At 50.3% G+C, this 16,061-nt stretch overlaps 1 protein-coding gene across 1 annotated transcript in view; it reads left to right on the top strand.

Moving 5' to 3' along the window:
* Window positions 1-16,061, top strand: part of LOC144168859 (putative 1-acyl-sn-glycerol-3-phosphate acyltransferase acl-1) — a 45,746-nt gene that overhangs the window by 7,247 nt on the left and 22,438 nt on the right. The window contains exons 2-4 of the mRNA XM_077697855.1: window positions 9,174-9,307; window positions 13,133-13,314; window positions 15,182-15,277. Coding sequence (XP_077553981.1) covers window positions 9,174-9,307; window positions 13,133-13,314; window positions 15,182-15,277 — 412 coding nt within the window. The remainder of the gene's footprint in view (window positions 1-9,173; window positions 9,308-13,132; window positions 13,315-15,181; window positions 15,278-16,061) is intronic.

The raw sequence follows: 16,061 nt of genomic DNA, 5'->3' as shown, positions 1-16,061 counted from the left end.
TAGCCATAGGTCGGCGTACTCACTCGTGAGTACACTCATTTGTACTCATTTGTACTCAAACTCACGAGTGAGTACGATCATGATTGAGTACACACCCAGTAAAAAAAAAGGTGAGTATGATGACGAGTGAGTACAGTGGTAAGTCCACTACTCGTGAGTACAGTACTCATGAGTACACTACTCTTGATTATGAGTACTCAAGAGTACAGTATTCATGAGTATGAGTACTCGTGAGTTTGAGTACTAATGAGTATGAGTACTCATGAGTACACAGTACTCGTGAGTACACAGTACTCGTGAGTACACAGTACTCATGAGTACACAGTAGTCATGAGTACAATACACATGAATACTGGTTTTGCGAGTTCTTGCACTCTTGAGTATATGCACTCGTGAGTACAGTAGTGCAAACAAGTTTTATCACGAGCTCGAGTCCGGACGCACGTGTACGAGACGCAAACATTTAGCGGTGCCGCTGTGCAGCTTAACAGTCAAGGATGGCAAAATTAGACAACGAAAACTGCACCTCCCCCCTTTCCCGGTCCCTGTTTGGCGCTGTAAGCGTTTCTCGGCGGTCGCTCGCAAAGGGGTCACGGTGAAGAGGGAAAAACGAGGGGGCGAGGGCCCGGCGGGAAACGCGGCCGCAGTTGCTCTTCTATGGCACTTGTGGACTGCCGCAGTTATTTTTGTTGACGCGGCATGTGAACGCGTGGCGGCTTCATTGCGCTTGCTCCCTTCCAGTTGTTTTAGGGGAGAGGCGGTGGAGGCTGCTAACAATGCACGCAATAGGCGTACTGAAGTCCCTCTTTTTCGGTCTTCAGAAGTTTCCGTAGACGCATGTCACGCTGTGTAGTCGTTTCGTGAGCCGAACCGCTCATTTCAACAGTCGCAGTTAATTTACGTAACTCGCGTCAAACCGACTGCGTGGTTTGTAACGTTTGTCTCACCGAAATTGTCCGCACCATTCCGCTGTGTGTATTCAAGCGACAATCTGGCTGATGTACGTGCGCCCACATGGTTTTATTAGGTTCCCGTTTTGAAGCATTTTGCTCAGGTTCGCTAGTAATATGGTCTCGTGTAGTGCTATTTACATGTGAGCATATAGCCCCACTGTACAGGCGCGGCGGTGGAATTTGCCCCAGCAATGGAAATAAAATATCCGAGTACACCTAAGCACGTTTGTGAGTTGTGAATAGGACATCATAATATCTAGTTGAACGCGTGCGACGCCTTGTTTAGCCTCGCATATTTTGTTTAGCCTCACATAATTAGTTAAACATTTTATTTTTTTCTGTTTAGCCTTTCATTCGAGCCACGACCTAGCTAAGATGTTGCAGTCGACAGGATCAGGATTTGAGGCCATGAGAGGACGAACGGACGAAGAGACGAACAACGTGGACGAACCGCACCACGACTACGAGAGTGCGGCACGCAGACGTGAGGCACCGACGGACTCCATGTCAGTGGTGTTCGACACACTGCTGTCTTCAACGGAACGCTACGTCCTATCCTCTGCGAAGAAACAGCAGTTCGTGAGCGCACCACGATTACGAAGGCTACCCTGCTCTGGCCGTAAGGACGACATCATCTTGCGTCTTCTAGAGGACAAAGAAGAGCGTCGCCATCTCTTCAAACGAACGAATGTGCCAACGCTACTTCAGGCTGCCTCCGACACCAAACGGCAGAGGACCCTGCAAGCGGCACTGTTTTAGAGCAGGAGGCTGCGTGAGGAGGAGGAGGAGGAGGAAAAACTTTCTTAATGTACAAGACAGAGTTAAAGAGAGGGAGAGGTGGTTAGGCCTTTCTTGAGTGGGTGGTATTCCTCAGTCCGGGATCCCATTGGTCGATGCCGCCGCCCGTGCCCGCTGGACGAGAGCCCGCTGAGACTCTAGGTCCGAGCAGCCGGACAGGGCCGCCTCCTAGCCCTCCCTCGTTGGCTTCACTTTGACTTTTACCCTGGATTATACTGGCAGGCCCATACCATATATTACGTGTCTGCCCACTGCCCGCAGAAGTTACACGAACCCGAGAAGGACGGGTTGATGTGTTTGAGCATTGCGGGGCTGTAGAATGAGCCCGTCTGCAGCTGGCGAAGATGGCGCTCCTCAGTTCTATCCAGGCCCTTGGCGGGCACCGGGAACGCCCACCTACCGTGGCGCAGGTATGTTGTGACCTCAGAGAATGTGGTTAGCGGGTAATGTACAAGTGTACGGTCAGAGCCTGGGAAGTCAGAGGAACTCCGGGGGAGAGACGCTCGGGCGGCTGTGTGCGCAGCCTCGTTCCCCTCTACTCCCTGGTGGCCAGGTACCCATACAAGTTGTTTTATGGTGTCGGATATTTCTGGATTGGCATTTGTGAGAATTTGTTTTCTAACTAGGAGTGCTATCCGACCCCTGATGAAATTTCGGCAAGCTTGTTGCGAGTCAGTCATTATGTGCGTTGCGTCAGAGTGAGTGGCGGCCAAAGCTATAGCCGTCTCTTCAGCAAACTCAATTTTACTTGTTTTCACCGATAGTCCATCCACCTGTATTCCCTCATGCAGGACCGAAACCGTACAGATGCCCTCCGGTGTGGGCCCCGCTGCGTCTACATAATACACGCCTTTACGGGTGCCATATTGTTTTGGTATGGCTGTTGCTCGGGCTTGCTTTCTTCCTGAGTTTCGGTCAGGATGCATATTACGGGGCAGAAGTTTAACGATTAGTTTGCGGCGCCAAGGGGGAGGGATGTCCGCTGTGTCTTCAGTGGTAGGGGGTAGAGCGATGGGGAGATCTTCAAGGACATGCCTGCCAGTAGTTGTCATTGACAGTCGCATGATTTGACTCGTGTACTGAGCCTCTATGAGCTCATTGATCGTATTGTGCATCCCGAGCTGTGTTAAACGTTCGGTGGACGTTTTAGAAGGGAGTAATAACAAACGCAATAACGCCATTGCCCTTAACAAACTTAAATCCACGTGTGAACAAATCAGCCGCATGATCGGTCGAGTATCAGACAAACACCGGGCCTCCAGGAATGCGAGACGCTCCGCCTAGTGCAGGCCTTCGTCATCAGCCGCATAACATATGCAGTGCATTATCTCAAGGTACGACAAAACGATCTTAAGAAACTTGACAATATGATCAGGTCAGTTGTTCAGAGTGCGTGATGAACGAGAAAGTTTTCAGAGACAACTGGTGAGAGCCGGCCGCACGTTTCCCACGGTGCCTGGACTGCACGAGATCCGGACACAGGCAGAATGCACGACGGCACGCACATGAACGAGATTGCGTGCTTGCGTGCTCACCGGACCTGTGATTGCGTGCTCACCGGACCTCTCCCAGGTAATCGCCACGATTATGGAAGCGCATCGAAGGTCAGTGCATTTCTGGTGAGATAACGAACGCACGTTGCTCTGCTACATCGCCCACGAGCTTCATCGCCCAGGCGCAGGTCATTCCAGCCACGAGCAACGAGACGCGCAACGTACGCAGCATGCACGAGCCAGAAGGCACCGCGTTCCTGGCACCCGCTATTCCGGTACAGACGTACACGAACGGAACGCTGAGAGCACGGAACGCAACGAAGCCAGTACGTGCATTTTTCCCTCGTGCTTTCCCGCCGCCGGTCCACGCAACCAACGACATCACATCCGGATTGGTGGATATGGCCACGACAAGCGAACAAGACGCACGGCGGCCGAAATTCACCATACGTGGCGAACAACCGCACACCAATTATAGGGGAGTTTCCTAGATAAAACGAGACGCACAGCGCACGAAACGCACCAGAGGCGACGAACGACATTCAACTTGAACCAGTGGTGCTGACGACGGCGAACGAAATGCACAGCGCACGGAACGCCAGCAAGCCAGCACACACGGAGGAAACTACTATACGCGACATCCTCCGCTCCCACTGCCAGTGATGCCAATTTAGCGGATTTTCCGCTAAATCTGGCGGATTTCATTTTGTTCTGACGGGGAAAAAATTAGTCTAGCGGCTAGTGGATTTTTTGGCGGGCCATTTTCATACATAGCGGATTTCTGGCGGATACCTCACACAGTGCACCGATTCAAAATCGCCCTGTAAGAAAGACCTTATGACTTTGCTTTCAAGCTTGGTTAAAAAAGTCGTAATTCCGACAGAGCAGATTGACGTTCTGACGTGCAGACTTGAGGACCACTTGAACCCCAAGCCATATCTGGGCTACGAGTTTGAGACGTACGTTAACAACGTGAAAGCTCAGAAGACCGACGGGTTCTCTCTCGAAGATGAAGCTGTGATGCGAGAAAGCTGCATAAGGTTTATTACCACGCTAGTAGATCAAATCAGACAGCGACTTCCCTACAAGATCACAGTTCTCCAGGAAACATCACTCTTATCGATCGAAAACGCTTTGTGCGTCGTGAAGGAGCCAATGGCAGTGCCACCTGAGACAATAGAAAAAATTTAAAAACCAGTGGAGCAAAATCACCCTTCTGAACTGGAGGCAAAAAATTACCCCCCCCCCCTCCCCGAAGGGAATCGTGAGGAAGTGCGAATGCATTTCTTGCGCCGAGAGTACACGGCGTAGTAATTCTGCCATCGCCTTGAGAGGCGCAGTACCGGCGAGGGGGAGCTGTCAGGCGAGGGGAGAGGCGCGCGCCGAGGGTGAGTGCAAACCTAACGGGGGGAGAGGCGCGCCAGCTGCAGAGCATGTGACGTCACGGCGCGAGGAGAGGGGGAGGAGACGCAAAGGCGCCAGCGCGCGGTCACGTGGGAGTGTGACGTCACGGCGCGAGGAGCGGTGCGGGAGCCGGCGCGGGCGCGCGCAGCCACGGCGCGGGAGGCGGAGCGCGCGCGGGTCACGTGGGGTGTGACGTCGCTGCGCCGTTGCTACAAACGCTCCTCGCGCCGTTGCTAGGGGAGAGGAGGAGGAGCGCGGATGACGGCGGATTCAGGGTCGCTTATAAAGTGCATCGCACTTAATATCATCTACGCAGTCGTTCTGGTGGGAAGTTCACTCCTGTAAGGACGCCTGCGGCGAAAACCTGTTCGCCGAGCTGGCCAGATTTGCCATGTCGATGCTCGTGCTGCCGTATTCAAATGCCGAAGTAGAGAGGACGTTTAGTCAGCTTAAAATACTAAAATCCAAGCTGCGGAACAAGATGAAGGCTGAAACTAGAAACGCCATCTTCGTCGTAAGAGCGGGGCTGAAGCGACACCAGAAACGTTGTTTTGATTACGAACTTCCCGCGGCAGTTCTTAGTGCCATCGGGACATCTGCAACGTATGTGCAACCAAGTCTCCTTTCTGGTCCCTGAACAAGTACCTGAACAAGTTCCTGTAGAGATGATATCAGACGACGACAGCGGCGACGAAGACCTCGATGTGTTTTTTGTTGACCTGTGAGTTCTTTTTTTCATCAGTGGGAACATTTATAACTTTTAGCCTCATCTGTGATGAGGTTGACAAATGACGACCACCGCCGCACTGAAGCTTCAAGTGTTCTAGTTAGACTCCTTGGAAGACTTATGTTATTTCAGCTCTCGCAGTTTTGGGGAGATTCTAAGAATGATAAAGGTATTTATCATACGAAATTGCACTGTTTTTCTAATAAAATAGGCCCTAGCGGAAAATTTAGCGGATATGTTTTAGAATCTAGCGGAATCTGGCGGATTTCTTATGGCTTTTTAGTGGATATCTGACGCCCAGCGGTGGCAACACTGCCCACTGCTGCTATCCGGACTTGGCCAGCGAATGTTACAACCGCAGAAATCCCCTGGCCACAAACAACAATAGACCCAGCGCACGCAGTTCAACCCTACCGGAACGTACGAGCTCTCCACACCCGCTGCTCCAGCCCGATGTCCAGCCGACGAACGACATAACACTCGTGCAGGTAGGTCCGTCAACGAGCAACGACACGGCCAGCGCATGCGGCATGTCCGAACTAGAACAAACAAGATCCCCGGCACCCACGCTCCGACCGAGACTCACACGACAAACACCATTTCGTACAAGAGGACGCAACCACGAGCAAGCGGACTCGGGATGAACGGAGCCTGCTTGTATGGGAGAGATAGCGATTATAGCATTCTCGAAACAACGGGAAGAAGACGAGGGCTTGAGCGACGACACGGACACGGCAAGAACGGAAACAAATGAACCCGATCCAGACGAAGGCATCGAATGCACTAACGATGAAGTCACGCTTGCGACGCCAAGGAATGTGGGACCGAACAGACGGCATGAACCACGCCTGCTTCCCCACCACAACGGTTTCACTTCCGAAACAACCACTGCGACCGCGAGCACGGAGCCGCAACGACCTTGACCGATCAGCCATGCCACCCTACGAAAACGCCACGCTACTGCACACTAAACGAAAAGCCAAACGGCTCCCGCACCATACGCAACACACACGACAATTCAAGCAACGTCCTCAACGCGCCGAACTATGCCATCCCTACACAACGCAGCTCGCCACCGAACAAACCGGACGTCTACGCCCCCACATGCATCAAGCACGCGACGAGCTACACGAACACAATCGCCGACGGAAGCGGCGCGGCTAACGCAACGCCGTAAACACTGTCAAGTTCAGGTCTGACGAATGCAATCCCACGGCACACACACAATAAAATCAAGCAGATGTGAAATTCACCGAAGCTCAACGAGACGAACACCCTCTTAACGGAGTTTCTAGTATCCGGAACAATAAAAAACAAGCGCCAGAATCGAGCATCCGTGAATAAGCGGACAGTGATCTGGATACGAACGGACGTCAATCTACGCGAACGTTTCATTGTGCCTGCGGGCAGACACAATTCAGATTTGGAGCACGATTACGAGAGCATCAGCGCACCCGGAAACGAAAACGGTAGACAAAAGCTGCCACCCGAAGACACGCAGAAAACCGCAGTTTACGGCCACGGCCGCACCGACAAGTCCCGAGCTCCCCTGAGCGCGGCCCGGCCTAGACTTCGTTGTTTTATTCCTGAAACAAGAGAAGACGCCAGACGCAACGCGAGTGCTTACGTTCCGTTTCGCTGTCTCTCGCTCTCTCGCCTTCGCGCAGTAAGTCCCCCTACGACAGTTCACCGCGTCAGACGTTTTCTTCCTCTGTCCTGATATATATGTAACCTGTGTTTTTCTAATCAATTAAACATTTTATTTTTTTCTGTTTATTCTTTCATTCGAGATACGACCTAGCTAACAGTGCAGATAAGTTGATTATTCGTGAGTAATACAAATTGAATACTCATGAGTACAGATTAAGTACTCATGAGTGCAGAATGAGTAGTACTCATGAGTGCAGAATGAGTAGTACTCGTGAGTGTAGAATGAGTAGTACTCATGAGTACAGAAGATTGAGTACTCATGAGTACAGATTGAGTACTCATGAGTACAGAGTGAGTACTCATGAGTACAGATTCGGTACTCATGAGTACAGATTGAGTACGAATACTCGTGAGGAGAAATGAGTTTGAGTACAAGTGAGTATGATTACAAATGAGTATTTGATGAGTGAGTACGAGCGATTTTGTGAACAGACGAGCTTTTTGAGTCTGAGTTTGATTGAGTACAGCGTGAATGACAAAAATTGTGATTGAGTTTGAGTGAGCTCTTTCTGTTTTGCCGACCTATGCGCGTAGCAGACTCTATGTGGCGTCCCTGTTTTACATCGAAGCACAATCCCACTTGGGCAGAGTGTCCTTTGCACTGTCATATTCTTTGCTTCGTACAACATACGGAACATATCCGTTGAAGGGAATGCTTGGTGCTCGCGTTATCCTATTATCTCCATTACAGTCACCCCTTCCCCGGCGAAGAAGAGGGGCCACACTTGGCGACCCAAGGAGATGCAACAACGAGCGTGTCGTGGGGTCATAGTAGGGATCCATGCGCTGCACGTGGACCATTTTGCGTCCACGGTGACAAAGTTCGGTTGTGGGAGTGATCACATCAACAAGGCAGTTGACAGGAGGCGTTTTCCCGATGTCGTGGTAGGGGCTGTGGTATTTAGCCTTTGATTACGGCGAACGGCCTGAGCAGTAAACAACACCATAGCCACAGGAGTGGGTCTTGGGGTCGTAGGTAGGTGTTTCAGCCGACGCGTCATGACGAGACATTGGCGTCTTTTATCCACAGCCTTAAATGATCGAGCCAGTTGGCGGCACTCTTCGGCGTGCCTAACCATTTTTGAAACAGGCGTGCAGTCAGAAACATCGGGGCGATAGGTAAAAGGGGATGTCTATGTACACAGGGCCAGAAGGCTCACGCCTTTAGAGTAAAATGCATGGCGAGGACGTTGTAGTAGACTGCATCGCCATATTATCACCGTACGTGACAAAAGGCAGAACTGAATCCCAGTTAGAATAGTCCGAAGAAACGTATGGACAGGTCAGTCAAAGGTAATTGGTACACGGTCTCGTAAATTTAAGAAAATTTTTTAATTCCGGAAACTGCCTGTCTGCATTGGTGTGCGTTTAAAGAAGTCCTTCCTAATAGAAGAAGCTTCCTGTAAACCGCTAATGGCTGTCGTAAAGCCAGTAATACAAATATTTTGTAATATTCACAAATCCGTGTTCCAATTACTTATGACGGCGCCTGTGCAGGGGGGATTAAAAGAAATCTGAACGACGGAGTGCACTCCCTCCGACGTATGTTGTATACCGCATGGCTGGCTGAAAATTCAGTAAACTGCAGAAGTGCGCAGTTCTTACTGATATCGTGAGAGTGTAGCCTACTCTGAGAAGCCTGTGTTTGATCAAGAAGCGATGCCGATAATTTATTTTGAGGCTGTTTGCTCCATTGTTCGTATTTCTTTTAATACCCCCTGTACATACATAGAAAGCATATCGCTGAGCGTACAGTTCAATCACTTGGTCAGTCAGTTGGTTTGTGGGGTAATAGGTGGTACTCTTTGTACGAACTTGGCACGGGGTAACGCTGCCTTTGCACGACGAAGGACAAACGCGTCCCCGGTTACGCAGCAGCTCCTTGGACGCACCGCGGCGCAGAATAAACCTTTCAAGGTCGAATGTGGCAACGTAGTGGGCCGATGTTGCGATGAAAACTTGTGTCCTCAGGACCCTCACAGGCACACTTTCAACGTTACGCTATTCAACTCGCAGTTTGGCGGTCCCAAGCACCCTCTTCGAGGGGCCATTGTGCTGATGTTGTTTTCTACCTTGTTGCCAATGCAGGCCGATCTCTGTCGTTGCAAGGATGGTGGCGTGGGCAATGGGCGTGAAGTTCACTCTGCTCCACGCCGAACGCATACCAAAGGACAAGCGCTTTGTACTTGTCGCCAACCACCAGTCCAGCCTGGACGTGCTTGGTGAGAACCGCAGCGTGCGACCTACTCTCGATTTTCTGCTGTAATTTTGCGTTTGTTGGCCTGTGCTTCTACCGCGTTAGGTGTTATGGGAAACGAAAGCGAAATCAGCCTGTTCCCGCCAAGAACCCTCGCAGCGATGAGCTGCCACAAGTACCATCGTAACGGCGCGTAGAAAGCTCAGCTCCTACTTTGTGTGACATGGTAGGAGCGCAACGGTTAATAGCGACACGCTCTATCGGTAGCTACGCGCGGCGGAGAACTCAAAAACGATCAGCCGGGTTTGCTGTCATCTCTGTATTCTCGGGGTCGCTCTTTCCTCTTATCACGCGATGCGAGCACGACGTGTGCTCACTATTCTATTGTGTTCATTAAATGACACGTTCGAAAATCTTTATGGTGATTGCGAGATACCCGAACTTTAGCCGCGAAAAATCAAGGTTGTAGGTGCCTTAAATTGGCACTGAAAAGTGTCATTTGGGCATATATAAGCGTCAAATACTATCGTTCATGCATGTATAGGCTCAAGTTATATTTACTTCAATTTTCGATTTTCGATAAAAACAGCGGACAAATCTTGACTCTGAAAAAGTAATTGATTTTCTTCGTGAAAATAAGCCAGATAAGTATTGCGCTTTCAACAGATTTCTCTGAAATGTAGGAAAATGTGACACTGAGAGAAAGGCTACAAACGCCTTAATACATCAGCACTATCCTAATGTTTTATGGCTGGATGTTGTGCTTCCTTTCCATCGATATTTTTGTGAGAAAAAAGCACGCTAACCGTCCACTGAATTTGGTGAAGCCTGCTCGCGTTTCGGAACGCTCGATGATGCAATTGCATCTGAAAGTGAATGCGTGCCGCTCAGAACTTTTGCTAGTTCGTTTAGCAGACAATCCGGGGAATCTTATCCGAGACAGATTTTAGGTTCGAGAAGGCTGTTTGCAGCCATGGTCTGTGGAGGGCTGGGCTACCATCGAGCTGCAAAATGAGCTGAGCATTTTTAGTCAGAGTAGCGCCCCAGTTTCCAGTTGCTGAATGTTTTCCTTGTACAGTTTCAGTACACATATTTAACGTCTGTTTCTCGGCAGGAATATTTCCTCGTTACATGCAATGCGCAAAATGACCGTGGTTTTTAAAAAAGGCGACAGTAATGACATCGGTAACTACCGCCCAATGTCATCCTTCCAATTTTTTTCAAAAGTACTCGAAAAGTAATTCTTGAACGCCTATTGTCTTTTTGGGACCTCCATAACATTTTAGGCTCAGCCCAAATTGGTTTCCAACAAATAAATCCACTGAACTAGCATTGCTGTCCCAAATGGAGTATATTTTACAAAATGTTGCAGCGACAGATTTCCGTCTAATATATAAGTGTGAGAATCTTTGTTGACGGACGACCAGCGACGACCAACAGCCAGTTTCTAGCCGCCATAGCCAGCTCGTGGGCATCTGAACTGGGCTTTAGATACGTTCGCCTGGCGTCCGGCTTCTCCCCGAAGCGGCTGGCAAACGTTTGGGGAAGCGGCCAAACAAGGCGTTTTTCTCGGCTACCGCTTGCTACCTGTCGTTGAGCTGACTGGCTGCTGTTCAGTTTTGGGGACCGGAGTTTTGGTGGTAAAGCACTGAATTAACGGCACCCATCGGGCGTTTTACTGGCTGGTCCTAAGCACAGACTCTTTGTTCAGTTGTTCAAGCACGATCGGTGTAACGATGCAAATTCACCTTGGTGTAAGACACTTCACAATGCTCATAGTCGCTTCACAGCGAATACCTTGGATGTGTGTATCTGCGCGCTGCTGCCTTGCAAAGCGGGTTCTCCGTGGTTTGTGGACCGTATGACAAGAACAATGAGCAGCAAATCGTAACCAGCGTATGCATGCGTTGGTGAACTGCTTTCATTAGCCATTAATTCAGAAATGCACGTATATAGAAAATATGAGGCACCAATGTTGTCTGTTCAACTCATTCTCAAGCCCGATGCCGAGCTGGCAACTCTGAAAACGCCGCAGCGGAGTTTGCCACTTTCTAATCGCATGGGGTCAAACCCACGACCGGCTTTGTTTAGGCGGACGATGGGCCCGAGGTGCGCTGTGGAGGCTCGAGCCGCTATGGGGAGTTTGCCGTGAAAATTCGCTGCATCTGTGCCACACTTAAAAGACCTTGTGGTAAAGAGCGGTGACAATTTTACCGTTGGGTTTTCCTGCCATTATCACTGATCATAGCTGGTTTGAGTAAAAATTAGGAATCATTCAACTTCGTGGAAGTGGATAACCAGTGAAGCTGTTTTAGCACTCTACATAGAGGTGACGCAGAATTTAGGCGAAAGGTATGAGCAAAGTTTATTTTTCTCGGGCGTGGATTGCTGTCGAGACACGATACATTACATGCAACCGTAAGCATAAATTTTGCCGTGGTTCAACTCGGTTAAGCCAAGTTTGTCGAGCAATTCGGGATAGAGCGAGAGGGGAACGCGCACACAATTGCCCGGCAAGAGAAAAAAGTTCGCCCAGCGTGAAAGCTGCTGAAACGGCGGAGCTGTGCACGGTTCTCTCGTGTCGGGTTGAACCTGCACGGGCGCAGCGGCGGGAGGCTTCCTCCCCTCTCCCTGGAACCGAGTTGTGTGAGACCACTGCGCTTTCTGTTACTCGGTTTTGGGAACCAGTTTCTGCGTGTCCGCCGGCGGGTCTGCGAACCTGCTCCTACCCTTGAATGACGCACGACCTTCAGCAGACTTACGAAAAGGCTCGACCTGCAACAGCTCCCGTTCCACAGCTCCACAGACGCTGCTCGGTGCAGTTCCGTTCTGGGGCCGAACCCACAGGGGAGTAATAGCAGTCAGCGTCTGCTGGTATCGTTTTCTGATGGCGCGTGCCCTTACTCTTTCCCTCTACCCCCTCTTTTCGAGTTTCCCTTGGAATTAACGAGCTATTAAACGACCTTCGCGACCTATTAAAAGCTTTCACTGCGGAAGCCGTCGCCGCCGCGCGTTGTTTCGGTCGGTGGCCGAAGCGGGGTAGTTGGCTCTTCTGTCGGCGTGGCGAACCGCCCGTGCGCTTGCTCGACCTTGAACGTATGAGGCGCTTGCTTGAAAGTCAGAGAGGCGCTACCGGGTGTTCCCTGAGTTTGCACCTGGAGTAGTAAGTTTCGTTGAAAAATCGCAAAGCCGTCCCAACAGTGATACTCGATGGGCACTAACATTATGTCCACCGCGTCTATTCACGCATAAACATGAGGCATGCCTGTCCGTCGTCCCGAGACGCTTCACTGGTGTTGTAACGCTCCCGATGGTCTCAACTATATCAATATGATACGACGTGCTCCGTCGCCTTTAGTGCTAGGTCATGATGAAACGCTCAGAAAGTACGGAGTTACTCGAGTGGAATTAATTTTCAGGGAAATGAAACAAAAGAGCTCAAACTGCGAGTACAAATGCGAATGTTCCTCTGTTCTAAATTTGCATACCCTACAAATTGACCGAATTAAGCATATAAGGTTGGACGCCAACGGGATACTGAAGTGGGTTAAAAACTGTGTAGAGGCGGGGTGAGGGGGGGGGGAGGGAGATATATCTTCACCGAAAGCGCCTTAGAGGTTAACGTAACACACCGACACAAAGGGCTGTAAACCCCCAGCGCGCGGGCTCTTTGGTGTCGGCCTTGATCCGCCCTGGCTAGCGCACTTTTAGGCGTATCAATAATTCGTAAATTCGGTGTGGGCCACCAACGGCCCTTTTGTGGGCCGAGGAGGGTGCGGGACTCTGGGCGTTCTCAGTGGCCAGTTGGAATTTCTTGGGAGAGCGTTTCACATTGCACACGGTGAACCAGCGACGCTATGCGTGTGGAACGAGTTCCACCCCCTGGCGCCGGTGCTGAAGCGTGAACTGATGTACACGGGCCCGATGGCGCTGCTGTGCTACCTGTCGGGAGGTATCTTCCTCAACCGCCACAACCCGAAGCAGAGCCACGGGGCGGTGAATAACCAACTAGCGGACGTCCTCACGGGCAAGGTGCGTCCCATTTCGAAGGCATGAACAAGTGTATACTCGCGCACAATTAAAGAATGACAACGGAAGTCACCCCTGCGCCTCGCCACCGCACCGGCTGTTCCAGCGGGCAGCGCAAGCAGTGCCTTAGTGCGAGTATTTTGAACGCGACACGAGCATTTTTCGTGATTTTTCGGGCTGAATTTTGGAGTATATTACTACAGCTACAAAAAAAACTGGGTGAGAAAAAGTTGACAATGCTGCGCATCAACCGCAATGTACTTTCAAAACGCCCGCATTGGTTGACGCCAGGGTCCGTCGCCGCGACGGAGGGATACATCCCATTAGCTACTACAGTTCTTGACTTGTGAGTATAGGACGAACGTAAGACCTAGGCCAGCGCGACGGCAGGCCCGGCTCCCTTTTCGTGCCTCAAGTCGAGTATGGAGCCCTTCGTCTCAGTGAAGTGCCCGCAATGATGGAAGGATAGAAATAAAGGTGCTCGCTAGAGAACTTGTTGCGTGCAAGGTTACCTTACGTGCAATATTACCTACAACCTGCAGGTTGCCCAGTGTTAGCTCGTTGGTTCTCTTAACCTGTCAGTAGATGGAAACTTGTGTTAATCAATTTAGGGGAAATCCCCAAGGTCGACTAAGTTTCTGCTAAGGAAAGTCCAACTTTCCTCCGTAGATGGAAACTTCGATGCTTAGGGCACAAAGCGTTCAGCGCTGGGCAACACTCACTGCTTCACTGAACTACGTATACACAAATTTCGGCCGCGTAGAGAATCATGCTGCAGTCATTGACAACGCGTGCTCATATATTCCTTATAAAGCGAACATTCAGTGTGGTATATCTGCTTGGATTTGATAATGACGGCTCATACCAAAGTTTCGTGGTAGAAAAAAAAGCCGAAAAATTCATCCCAGCGTTGTTCAAGAGGTATGCGGCATATTTTAGCTCATTCCTGTAAAGACGACTTGCGGTGGAAGATTACAAAATTGTTTAGGTAAAACGAACTAGTCTCAGTTGTATTACTATCGGTACTTCCACTGTGCTATGCTAGTAAGTCCAGAAAACCTGGGTGCATGTTAATCACAAAAGGAAACGACCATTTCGAACTGAGGCTGTAGACACTCGAACCTACCTTTATTCACGTTTACAAAAATTTGTGGTGGTAAGGTGATATTGTGTGGTTACAACTAGTGCTTACAACTAGTGCATGTGCTTACAACTAGTTTTGAAAGTATATCTATATGCACTATACTGCTTCCATTCCAAAAGGGCCGCTGTAATTGTGTCGGCCTTGCACCAACGATTATAGTGAACCCCCTAGCATTTCGATACTGTGCTCCTCCCGCGTGGAAGCAAGATAAATGGCTGCTCTCTTGCACTATGAGCTTCTTTTGTAATGGGTTGGGTTGCCTCTCTACGGCTGTGCTTTCTTTTCCTGTTGCGCTGAAAAGTCCAATACGAACAATCTTAGTGATTTTATGTCGTGTGCAGGAGCAGTTTGGCATGTGCTGCATTTTTGGTAACACTGCTAGGCAGCTGTACGGTAGGCATGACGTAACAAGCACAGTAAAAACACCTGGCATGGTGCGCTTTAAAATATATATATTGCATCCTAAAGGAGGCCGTATTTGCTTAGGGTTCTATTCCGTGCTAGAACAGACAGCCGCATACTTTTACTCAGTTTTCTATCGCCCTCTTCCCAACACCCGTTTTACCACCTGTAGAGAACGCTCTATGCTATCAAAGAGGCAAAGTAGGCCAATCACGGGACCTAGCATGCAGGTCTATCTTGGGGTGATTGGTTTAGCAGATTCAGGAGAGCATGTGAAAAAGTCAGACAGCCGCAGAAGGGGAATTTCCTCGTGCCCATTCGCAGGCGAGCTTCCTGTTTTTCCCCGAAGGCACCCGGAGCGGGGAAAGGAAGATGCTGCCGTTCAAGAAGGGCGCTTTCCACATGGCAGTGGACAGCCAGGTGAGCGCGCTCGACGCAGTCGAACATCTGCGTACTTGATTTTGCGCTCAAGGGGCAACAGCTGTTGCATCCTATACTCCGGGTATTTACGCGTTAAAGGGACCCTGCGACACTTTTTAGATGCGACGCATCTCTTTAACTCGCCTTGTCCCTCCGACGTCTTCCGTCGTCCGTAGTCCGCATCCCTCCCCCATTCTCCTCGCCGCGCCAGCTGCGCGCTAACGCCGCTCTCACCGCAGCGCCATCTGCGTGTTAGCGCTCGCTCCCGTCGCCGTGCCAGCTGTGCGTCAGCGCGCGTTAGCGCTCGGTTAAACATCGAACACATGCGCATACGCTGCTCTCTCTCATTCCCCTCACCGTTAACGCGCGGTACATATAAACGCGGTAACTGCGTCGCTCCGCTCAGTCGTTCCGCCGCTCCGATGACATCCGATGACCACCGATGATTTGAATGGAGACTAACAGGCCTGCTATCGCGATGGTCGGCGCAACCGTAGGTAATAAAATGAAAACAACAACAAATTGACACGCTAAATGGAAACAACATAACGGAAACGCAACGGAAACCCCACGATGCGTCGCATCTACCCATGGTTCCCCTCGCGGGAAGATGATGTAAATTTTTCAACTTTTTTTGAAATCTTAAATGCTTGCAGAGCGCAGTCACCCAACAGACCCAGTACTTGGATTAGGGGGTCGATAAGTACCTTAGCCAAAAATTACTGCTCTATGTCCATCAGATAACTTGTTAACTCGCCCAAAATGTTTTTCCCCCTTTCCCGGT

Source organism: Haemaphysalis longicornis, unplaced genomic scaffold, assembly GCF_048455015.1.
Source record: "Haemaphysalis longicornis isolate Haplotype H1 unplaced genomic scaffold, Haemaphysalis longicornis Haplotype H1 scaffold_1, whole genome shotgun sequence".
In the NCBI taxonomy this organism is placed as follows: domain Eukaryota; kingdom Metazoa; phylum Arthropoda; class Arachnida; order Ixodida; family Ixodidae; genus Haemaphysalis; species Haemaphysalis longicornis.
Note: the sequence above shows the minus strand (reverse complement) of the source record. Positions and strands in the feature narration are given on the sequence as shown.